At 39.9% G+C, this 10,897-nt stretch overlaps 2 protein-coding genes across 2 annotated transcripts; one reads left to right on the top strand and one right to left on the bottom strand.

Annotated features, from left to right (window-relative positions):
• Positions 1-3,797: 3,797 nt before the first annotated feature.
• Positions 3,798-5,462, bottom strand: nxnl2 (nucleoredoxin like 2). Its single transcript, XM_029516112.1, has 2 exons — positions 4,951-5,462; positions 3,798-4,006 (listed from the first exon to the last, which is right to left on the bottom strand). The coding sequence occupies exons 1-2, from the start codon at positions 5,250-5,252 to the stop codon at positions 3,838-3,840; spliced, it is 471 nt and encodes a 156-aa protein (XP_029371972.1). The 5' UTR covers positions 5,253-5,462; the 3' UTR covers positions 3,798-3,837.
• Positions 5,463-8,152: 2,690 nt separating this feature from the next.
• gng10 (guanine nucleotide binding protein (G protein), gamma 10) lies at positions 8,153-9,359 on the top strand. Its single transcript, XM_029516148.1, has 3 exons — positions 8,153-8,380; positions 8,942-9,069; positions 9,172-9,359. Exons 1-2 carry the CDS (start codon positions 8,300-8,302, stop codon positions 9,065-9,067), a joined length of 207 nt encoding a protein of 68 aa, XP_029372008.1. The 5' UTR covers positions 8,153-8,299; the 3' UTR covers positions 9,068-9,069; positions 9,172-9,359.
• Positions 9,360-10,897: the final 1,538 nt, after the last annotated feature.

The raw sequence follows: 10,897 nt of genomic DNA, 5'->3' as shown, positions 1-10,897 counted from the left end.
GTATCTTAAGGAGGCCGAGGTCTGGCTGGATGTAAACAACCTTTTTTTTTTTTTGATGATGTTCATTTCACTTCCATTTTTATCTTTGGTTTTTTTAGTTCATGCAGGGCAGCATAAACACATGAAATATGTGCACAGTGACTGAACAACCTGCGTTGCTGTACGATGAAAGGTTCAAGCTTTGGCCTGAATTCGAAACTGTGACTGATTGTATTGTGTCATCTGTAGTTTTATTACTTTGACCCAATTAAACATAATTGCCAATAACGTGAATGTTACCCCTGTGCTGACTTTGGTGGTATCACTTTGCTCATCGAGGTCTGTTCTGTCACAGATGTCCAGCCCCCCAAAGCACACACACAACAACACACAACTCCACCCTGCTCACTCTGCACTGAGCACCTGACACAGATGGGCCGGAGGAGGACACTCTGCTGGGGGCTGACTCTGCACTCGCTCCACTTTTCCATCTCAGCACTTCATTAGCTCATACTATCATGCAATACATTGTAATTTGATAGAATATAATTGCCGTTTGCTAAAAAAAAAACAAAAAACTGTAGGTTTGCAGATCTTTTGGAGCTGGAGTACAGTGGGTTGTGAGCTGTGGTTTTGTTTTGTTTTTTTTTAATTAAAGCCTATGATGATAAACAACTGGGTTGCCAGGAAATGAACACAACAGTGCAGTGTTGCTGTTACTGAGGTTAGGTGCAGAATATTAGACACATCGATATCACACATCTTAGGTACTACACTGCCTGTATGCCGAAACATATTATTTTATATTAAACCACCATAACACTAAATCTATATTGCCCAGTTATGAAACATCCAAAAATCTGTTTTGTTTTTGGTTGTTTTAGGAGCAAACAAGAACAAGTCTAAATTGGTTAATTTGGGGTTTGTTTGGTGCGGTTGAGCTAAAAAAAGTAACCTGTCATCATGGATCACTCACCACCTTTCTTTTTTAGCTGTCTCAAACGTCCAAAGTCAGAGATGGATCCAGCAGGGTGACTTGGACTAAGACGTTGTCGGTTGATAATCCTATTTATTAGCACATTTCACAAGAGTAGGAACAGTCAGTAAAGGAAGACAAATAACATAGTTCCCATCTATAAACTCTTGTAATGCATGAACATGAACAGCATGCACTGGGTGGCGCAGCAGCCTGTCTTATTTTGAAGGCTTGAGGCAGCATCCTGTTGTAGTAACACAGTGAGCTTGACTCTGGCGCTCCCTCCGTGCAGGTCCGGCGGTCCACCCAGCTCTCCGCCTCCCCCCTCCCCGCTCTCACATAAAGACAGCCTTGTTAGTTGCTTCAAGACACCGTTACAGCAGCAGGAAACACTGCTGCCTTTCATTTCATGAAGCCAACAAGAAATCCGACGGACTCCGACATCCAGATCCGTCTTAATTTAAGCTGAGCCGGGGGCCGCGCTCTGCGGGGTCCCGCTCAGGCAGCAGTGAGATTTCCTTCACTTCATCTGCAGCAGTTTTTCAAGGAAAAGTAACAGGGTGAAAGTCATGCTTTCCAAGTTTGAGCAAAATAAAACCACAAAGGTAATAGCGCCGTGCTGAGGAATAAAGCCTGCGTCAAAGTGTTTGTTACTGAGGCCCTGATCACCATCAGGACCTCTGGACATCAGGCCTCCCTGACTGGAATTGAAATTTTCCATTGAAAAGTGCATCCTGAGCGGTTCTGTGGAGTGGAGGGGTCATCTCTTAGCACCACGCTCCTTTCTGTTCCATATTGGATCATAATTGGCTTCACGAGTGATACCCATGGCCTGAAATGTGTTTGTACGCTGACACAAAGTGAAGCAACAGGGCCATGAACACAAACATGTCAATCACTCACCGCAGAGAGACACACACTGAAAGAAACTTTCAGGTCATTATGTCTCTGATTTGCTTTCAGCACTTCCAGCAGAAACCTTTTGTGTGTCTGCATAGCTGTTTTTCATCCCTTTGTAAATGTGTCCGTGGTCATTTTGTGTCTCTATTTGGTTGTTCTTGGTTTTCAGTGGGTTGTTCTTGTTTTGTTGCAGTTGAGTTTTTAGTCATTTTGTGTGTGGTGTTTGTGTAGTCGTCTTTGATTTGTTTTATTTTGTGGTCATTTAATGCCTCTGAATTATCGTGTTGTGAAATCCCTCCACTGAAGAAGGCAGTCCAAAAAAAAAAGAAAAAAAAAAAAAAAAGAAGAAGTCTGTTTCTGTTTCAACTACAGATATTCTTTGGCATGGTGTTTTTTGAACTGATTTTTTGGTACTTTTTTTGTCTTGGTGCCAAATTTATTGAGGTGTTTTACATCTACTTGTCAGCATTTTGAGTGACGGTAATTTTATTTGAACCTTCTGATTTCTCGGGCCTCTGGGCATGTTTATTTACCGTAAGGTGAATAAAAAAAGGTCTTCTATCACACAGCACTTACATCATTCTGCACAGTGAAACTCATCCACTTGGGTGAAGCAACAACATTAACCTTTAGTGAAGTAGAATCTTTTAAGATAAGAAACCACATCCCCATGTGTTTGTGATAAACAGTCATCAGTGCTAGTGGTGCGATAAACTGTCCCAAATGAAGGTGAGGGTAAAATTATTTAACACCGTTTCCGTGTGTGACTATGTACTGACACCACGTGGTAGATTTTTAAACTGCAAGAGGCAAAAAAAAAAAAAAAAAAAAACTATGATGCAAACTAGATCAATACAGCTCAGCTTCTGTGGATACACACTCATCAGCGCTGCAGTGAATTTCTGCAGGTGTTTGGCGTGAAAAGCCAATTTGAATTTTGAGTTTGTGTCTCTCCTTCGCATTGAGGAGTTGCATCATTTCACTCAGTGATGGGCGAAGAGCCCCCAGGAAAGCTCCTTCTCTCCACAGCCCTGTGATCAAGGACGCCATAAACACACCTGATTCTACCTGGAGAGCTGCACGTACTCCTGAGTGAAGCCTCGGGACTCTGCCTGGTGAGACACGGAGTTCTTTGAAGACTCGCAGCATTTAATAATGAAGCAGACAGACCTGAGGAGACAGGCCGGTGCAGGCTCATCATAAGTTCATCACACATATTGGATGGTTTTATCAACAAAGAGATAATTGCAGCATCAGTGCACACAAGGGGAAAAGGCAATTAGGATTGAAGGATGAGAATGTGCTAGCAAGTTGGAAACAAGGTCCTGCGGGCTCTTGGCGCCTTAATGAGGCAAAAGGGAATTAAATTGTTGATATGTTTACGCTCTTTCGTGTTATGACAGACAATAAAAATAAGTCTGCAACCAAAATCACGCAATATACCCATATATATCTTTAATATGAATAACCAGTCTTAGCAACTCAAAAACAAAATATAAAAATATACAGGCAGTTCAAAGTAGAACTACAAGTCAAACTTTTGTGAATTTATAGAAAAGCAAGCTCTCTGGAAAGAAGATATTTAATATCAGTAAGATTTAGCTGTATGTTTCATTAGTGCAATAGCTTCAAGAGCATATAACCTTTACTTTTAAATAACTGCAAAGCTACTGTAGCTGTTTCCATGAAGCAAAGCTTCATATGTGGACCACAACAGACATGCCTGAGAGTTATCTTAAATGCATAGGATGGTTAGATTTAAAAAAGCCTCATAAAAGCACAAGTTGTGAGCAGCTGAATCATCATCTCATCAACAATCTTCGCAGATTGTTTCATTTGAAGGGGTTCACGTGTTACTACAACTAAAGTGAATGTAGAAGGACTTTTTTTGCTCAGTGCTCTCTGTGGTTTCTTTCAGCCCATGTGAAGAGATGCAGTGGCCTTTTTTTTTTTTTTTTTTTTTTTTAACTCGTCACCGTTTTCTAACCCTTAAAGTTCTGAAAGATCTCAGCAGCATCCAACCAGGACCTGAAGCAGGCAAGGCCTCGGTCTCTGATCTGCTTCCTGCCCTTGTCTGTGATCACGTCGCCGTTTTCCTTCACGATCACCAGTTTGGGCACCGCTGTGATCTTGTAGCGCTGCTTCAACTCGCTGAGAAAGGCAAGGATACACATTTGTTATTACAACAAACAACAACAACGCAAAATTTTGAATAATTGCTGCTCCTTTTTTTCTTCTACTCTGCACACACATATATATATATATATACACACGTGTGTGTATGTGTGACAACAGGGAACATAAAAATATATTCACTCAGGTCTGGTTTAAGATAGACATGCTTTATGTAGTTGATGTATAAAATGTATTGTGTTTAGTGGATATATAGTGTAACAATTACCTAAGAAGTATTCAACGAGTTTCTTGATTTATGGACAAATTTACCAGCAAATATTTAGATTGTTGATTTTCACAAGTTTTTCCACACATAAACCCCCGCCCAAAAAATACATTTCTGCTCTGGGATTCTGTGATTCAGCATTTTGTTTTTTCTTTTTAATTAATGAAGAAAGTGATTATGCGATTAATTAAAAATGTGAACAATCATGAGTTGTAGCATTCATTATACTGCTCAATGGCAATTTAACCGAATTCAACCTAATAGTGTCTGCTTTTACAGCCATCTGTTTAATAAACAATATTCACAAAATCCTGGATTCAATCCAACCAGGGCTATGACAGGTAAATATGTGAGAGCACACCATTTAATTAAATAAAACGCTGAATCGATCGATTTAAAGTCGCTTTTTAGACTCAGCTGTGGCAGGAAGTTAGTCTAATCTCTGAGAGGTGACCCTCAGAGGGAGTTTACATAAGCTGCATGGAGCACAGCACACCTAATAAGATAAACTGACAACGGGGGTTAAATCCTAATGACATATAAGAAAAACAAAACGGAACAAACTGCAGCTAATTACATATTTCACGCATTACACCGATCTCCAAATCTTTGCGCAAACTATTTAAGAGAAAGTGAAACTGCAGAGCTAAAGTGTCTAACTTGGTCAGGTTTCTGGTGGTGTTGTGATACTGACTGCCTATAGTCGTCCGTCCACGGCAGAGCCAGCCAGTCTCCGTGCAGGTCGTGATAATATTCAACCATGTCGTCGCTGGACTTGTCCGAGGAGATGAAGACTATTTCAAACTGAGCCGGCGGTTCGCTCTCGTCCACCAGCTCCGTGTAGAAATCGCACAGGATGGGGGTGAAGTCCCGGCAGGGCGGACACCAGCCTGCGGAGAAGTAGATCCCCACCACCTTGTTCCTCAGAGCCTCCTCCGGGTCCACCAGGTCCCCGTCCTTGTTGAGGAGAGTCCGGCCGGCGAACACCTCCACCATGTCTGTCGCAGCTCCGAGCGGAGCTTTAGCTCATTTCCGGGTCTTAGGCTTTCAAACACCGGAGCGACGTCGTCTCTTCTCCGCTGATGTTTACCTTTCACAGAAAGCTCCTTACTGCCGGTGTGTCAACCGATTTGGTTCCCCCCAAATTCCTGTTCCCCTTTACGCCGATTTACTGCTGAGTCGTGCGTAGTTGCTAAGTTACCGTGCGTAGTTAAAGAAGAAACGCAAATAGAAACACAGCTGGGTGTACGGAAAGCGCAATGGGACAAGCCAATGTGTAGGTTACTAGTATTGTATTTATTATATAAAAAATAAATTGAGAATGCATTTGTTCGGCCATTCTTTGTCAATCTTTGTGTAAATGGATGCCAGCTAGCAACCTAGTAGCCTAGGTTAAGTAAACTTAACTGCCGGATCACTTACACTAGTTAGTCGCTTCGAAATGGACTGCTAGCTAACTGGTTAGCTAACTGGTTAGCATGCTCGGCTGACGAACTGATGACATTATTTTTGACGTATAACGTTACTATTGCTTACCATTTATTTGGAAACAGTCAGAGCGCCTGCGAATGACACATTTCTGCTCCTCGGAAATACCCACCGGATAGTGGCTGTATTTTTCATAATTCACGAACTCATTGAACACAAGTTTTTCCCTTTTACCATAAAGAACATACACTCACATGACAAACGCTCATCCTGGCCGCCCTTTGGGAAACTGGGTTGGGAATTAGTTTATGTCATGCAGTAAGTGCATGATTTATACGAAAGTCAATGATCCATCCACTGAACACTTCAAATATTTTTTTCCCTGAAAGCCTACAGATTATCTGTTATCTCTTGCACGACATGCCCATAAAAAAAAATTATCATTGATCGATAAACCAGTTAAACTGTAGCAAATACACAAGAAAAATTCAGCAACAAAGCATGGTATTTATTTACTCTAAAAATGATTAGCAAATCAACAGGCGTGGACTCGGAGCGAAGAAAAAATGTCACGTGGGATGCTTGAGCCAATCACAGCCCACTCTGGGTGTTACGTCATCACGGTTAGGTCAGGTGACGTAAATGTGAAATGGTGAAGTAGCGCAAATGTATGCCGCCCCGCCCTGCACCTAGGTGGGAGGGGTTCGATTCCCGGCTAGGGGAGGTGATGTGAATGTACAATGTAATGTGTAATGTAAGGTAACCCCGGGGTTAAGTGATGACAATGTTAATATGTATACATGATGTAAATGTAATGTAATGTTGAATATGAATGTAAATGTATGTAATGTAATGTGTATGTAAAGGTCCATTCCCGGTGCGGGCACCTGAACTTGTCTACGGAGTTAATTGGTTATGAGTATTGGACTGGGCTAATGCAGATACGGCGCCCCCCCCAGGACCTAGGCCGAACCACACCAGACCGGAGACAGGAGGCGTCCACAGACTAGACCAGGAAAGCGAACAAAACACTTGTTGAACTATTTTTAGTGAAAGATTATGTAATATTTCAGTATATTAACTTGTTTTCTTCCTAATTGTAACCGATCCTTCCTTCACCGCCCCCCTTGGTTACTGTTGCTATGCTAGCCAGCTGTCTGAAGTTCGGTAGGAAAATGTCCAGTCAGCATCATTTCCAGTGATCAGAAAGGAAAAGAAAGAAGAATAAGACATTTTCTATACAAATGTTTTTTTAAAAAGGTTGTGACCTTCAGTTCGTGAATTATGAAACATACGGACACTGTCCGGTGGGTGTTTCCGAGGAGCAGAAATGTGTCATTCGCAGGCGCTCTGCCCGTTTCCAAATAAATTGTAAGCAATAGTAACGTTATACGTCAAAAATAATTTCATCAATTCGTCAGCCGAGCATGCTAACCAGTTAGCTAACCAGTTAGCTAGCAGTCCACTTCGAATCGACTAACTAGTGTAAGTGATCCGGCAGTTAAGTTTACTTAACCTAGGCTACTCTCACACAGATATGCTAGCTGGCATCCATTTACACAAAGATTGACAAAGAATGGCCGAACAGATGCATTTTCAATTTATTTTTTATATAATAAATACCATACCAGTAGCCTACACATTGGCTTTTTCCATTTCGCTTTCCGTACACCCAGCTGTGTTTCTTCCTTAAGTACGCAGGGCAACTTACCAACTACGCCCGACTCAGCAGTAAATCAGCGTAAGGGGGGAACCAAATCGGTTAACACACCGGTCCCGGTAATCAGCTGCGGACCAATGAGGACTGTGTTGTGGCTCGTTAACCACGTGGATCTCTAAAAGGGGAGCGACCCGCTGGTGGTCACGTGTCCGTGAGCGGCAGATGGCACGACATTTCACACCACTTTCCGGCAGTGCTCTCCTACGCATGCGTAGTTTGGTGTTTTGTTTTCTTTTTTACATACAAGAAACTTTTCAGTTTTTTGTTTCAAATAAAATGATCCACACAACAGCAGCAACCTTAAAAGTACACCTAAAGATAAATTTATAGTATAACTATGCAAAGGAACATTATAAAAGAAAGAAAGAAAAGCAATTAAAAATGTGTTGTAAAAACTGCAACCCGCAAATAGAATAAAAGTAGATTTAAAAAAAGAGTAAACAGTACAATTATGTACAGGAATAACTACAGGACAAATTCATACACTTATTGTAATTTGTTTCATTTATCTAATATTAGTCTGACTGCTACCTTGTCTCTTTTCTATTTTTAGCCCCAAAAAAGTGATTATCATAATAACTTTTTCAGATTCAGAGACATTTGATGCCTTTCTGGTAGATTCAAATGTTCACAGTGAGAATGATCACTCCAGCTTCTTTCTGAGAAAGTGAAGATGTGTTACAACTGCCCCTGGATTCCTCTTGTGTAAAGCACAAGTAGAGGGTCATTTCGCTTCCTTTTCTCTTCAGAAGAGAAGGCCTGAGGTCATTTGGAAAGAAACCCGGCCACTCCTCTCTTACTGAGCTTTTGCTGCCCATCAGTGGAGTCAACGGCTGTGTTGAGAAGCAGAAGGAAACTGAAGGAATTGTTTTCTTCCACAACTATTTCTAACAACATGACGTCTAATTCTAATTTATCCAACATGCGACGGCTGGTTGAGCAGCTCAAGCTTGAGGCCAGCGTGGAGCGAATTAAGGTAAATGATAATGATATCTCTCAAAGGTTTTGAAGTTTATGGTTTATAGACCTGTTTTTCTTGATTGACCGATGTATTATGTATAAGACATTAGATGCTCACATGGGTCTTCTATTTTATACAGAATTATTATTTTCTTTGTCTGTGGGAAAGTTGATCATTTATTTGGCCATTAATAAGAATACATTTGTCAATAGATTGCAACAAATAATTGTCCAGCAACAGACTTGCTTTGTCTTTTTAAATCATATGCTTATTGCTGTTATCCATTGAGAAATTGTAAAATAAAACAATATGTCTACATTTAAATGTTTTAGCTAGTAATTTCAAAATATCTTGTATGATAGTATTTGTTCATTTTAATTAGACAATGATGTGGACTTCCAGATTACCTGCAGCCCCCTTTGAACAACCTGGCAATCCCAAAAGCATTTCTTATTATTGGCCTATAACTGATCTATAAATTCTTAATCTCTGAGTTCATACATATAAACCCTGTACCAGTGACTTGCCAAAAAAGGGATAGCACGTAAATAAGTTTTTCTGTGTTTGTATTTGCAGGTGTCCCAAGCGGCTGCAGAGCTCCAGCAGTACTGTCTGCAGAATGCAAGCAAAGACGCCCTGCTGGTTGGAGTGCCCACGGGCAGCAACCCTTTCAGAGAGCCGCGCTCCTGCGCTGTGGTGTGAAGGTCAGAGTCCGCTAAATTCACAACCTTTATTTGTAAGTGAAAGCATCTGACCTTGATTGTCAATTTTCAAATGAAGAATAAAAAGTTTCGTACCTTTTACAGAAGAAGCGGACACATCTGTGGCATCTCACTCACAGGAGAAGAAAAATATGTTTGATTGTTGTTTTTGTATGATTTTACTGTCATATTTTTGATCCTAAAAAAAAAAATAAATCAAGAAATACATTTAGTTTTTTCATAAAAAATGTCTTTTTCTACTTTTACTCATTAAAAGGCACTACCTACTTCAACTGACTGCTTATTGCAATACCTTTTTCTGAATAAGCATGATCACTGCTTTCCACAGTAGACAGAATTATATACTGATCATTAATGGATTAAACAAAGTGGATGTTTATAGCGAGACTCTAAATTACACACTGGAATCTCACGGCGTCAGAGCTTCCTGATGTTCAGTCTAAGTTAGGAGTGCAGGCAGAGAAAGGAAACTGGCTCTTCCTGCCCAAAACTGCAGACACTCAGTGCATAGTTACACTTCAAGTGGCCTTTGTGCTTTTTAAAGCATTTTGGTTTTATTCATACATATTCATACTATACCAACAAGATCTTGCCGGATTAGAATGTGTCATTATGGCATAGAAATTGGATTACATGCATCATGTTGCCCATTTTATTTGACTGTGTTTAATTTCAGAACCTGTTTATTTTATGTATGTGCATATTTACTGTTTAACATCTTCTTGTATAGACATATGAGGAAGTAGATTCCCCCAGAAACAATCAATATCAACCTAAAAGAACAAGTCTAGCCAGTCATGAGATGACTCCCTTCTTGGTCACTTCCTTTTCCTTTCCCCTTCTGGACGAGTCTCAATTTGTTTCCCTTTTTCTTGCCTCCTTGCCCAACAACCTTCATTGAATACACAACAAGAGGACAACATGCTCCTGCTTTATGGAGATATTAGGATGAAATAATTTCCATGGGCATTTTTTTAACGATATGAAAAGAAAATAGAGAAAATAAAATGATCTGTAATGTGAAATAATCTGAAATATTTTATATTTGGGCAGATTTTGGTCAACTTTAGTTAATAAATCTCACCATGTCCTCCAATTACTTTTTGCAACGATCATCATATTCAGTATTCCCTCATTATATCTGTTGCCAAGTGTTATAAATTCTACACAAAAGCCAAAATGTTCATTGATATATATATATGTTTTTTCAAACATTTGAATTATGTTTTCGCAAAACATCTCGTACTCTTTTACTTCTATGGTGGCATTTCAGCGGTTTATGGTTTGCAGTGTGGGTTGTCATTTTCTCAAATGCGGATTTCATCATCGGAAAGACAGCACAAAACATTGGCAACATTAATGAATAAGTAAGGTGTGAGAGTAGTCATTAAATTAATGAAGTAGTGTCAATTTATGCCATCTACTGGTGATATTTAGAAACTGATGATAAAAACTGTCACTTTTTCCAATTCAGCACAGCCATTGATAAGAGCTGCACTCAAAGACTTTACCTTAGTGAAACAAACAATATAGCAGTTACAGTTACAATGATAAATGTATGGGTCATAGGTGTATGAACAAACAAAGTGAAAAAGCTGCATGTAAGTTGTATATTATTTATAATGTTTTGGTAGATATTAATCACTTAAAAGAGGAGCACTTTATTTATCCCATGTATGGGAAATTCACTTACATGTGAATATGTAATTAGCTGTTCTGTAATTCTGTTATTCAGAGGCTCCTCCATTTGGAAGGAAGGAGAAATCTAGGAAGGAAATCTATTAGTCTATTAGTTAGCTGACCTGAAGGA

Source organism: Echeneis naucrates, chromosome 12, assembly GCF_900963305.1.
Source record: "Echeneis naucrates chromosome 12, fEcheNa1.1, whole genome shotgun sequence".
Lineage (NCBI taxonomy): Eukaryota > Metazoa > Chordata > Actinopteri > Carangiformes > Echeneidae > Echeneis > Echeneis naucrates.
The sequence above is the reverse complement of the archived record's forward strand: the minus strand, read 5'-3'. Positions and strand labels throughout refer to the sequence as shown.

Coding starts and splice junctions, on each gene's coding strand:
- nxnl2 (XM_029516112.1), bottom strand. CDS start 5,252: ATGGTGGAGGTGTTCGCCGGCCGGACTCTCCTCAACAAGGACGGGGAC. Junction 4,007..4,950: donor TGGACGGACGACTATAGGCA/GTCAGTATCACA, acceptor TGCCTTTCTCAG/CGAGTTGAAGCAGCGCTACA.
- gng10 (XM_029516148.1), top strand. CDS start 8,300: ATGACGTCTAATTCTAATTTATCCAACATGCGACGGCTGGTTGAGCAG. Junction 8,381..8,941: donor CCAGCGTGGAGCGAATTAAG/GTAAATGATAAT, acceptor TTGTATTTGCAG/GTGTCCCAAGCGGCTGCAGA.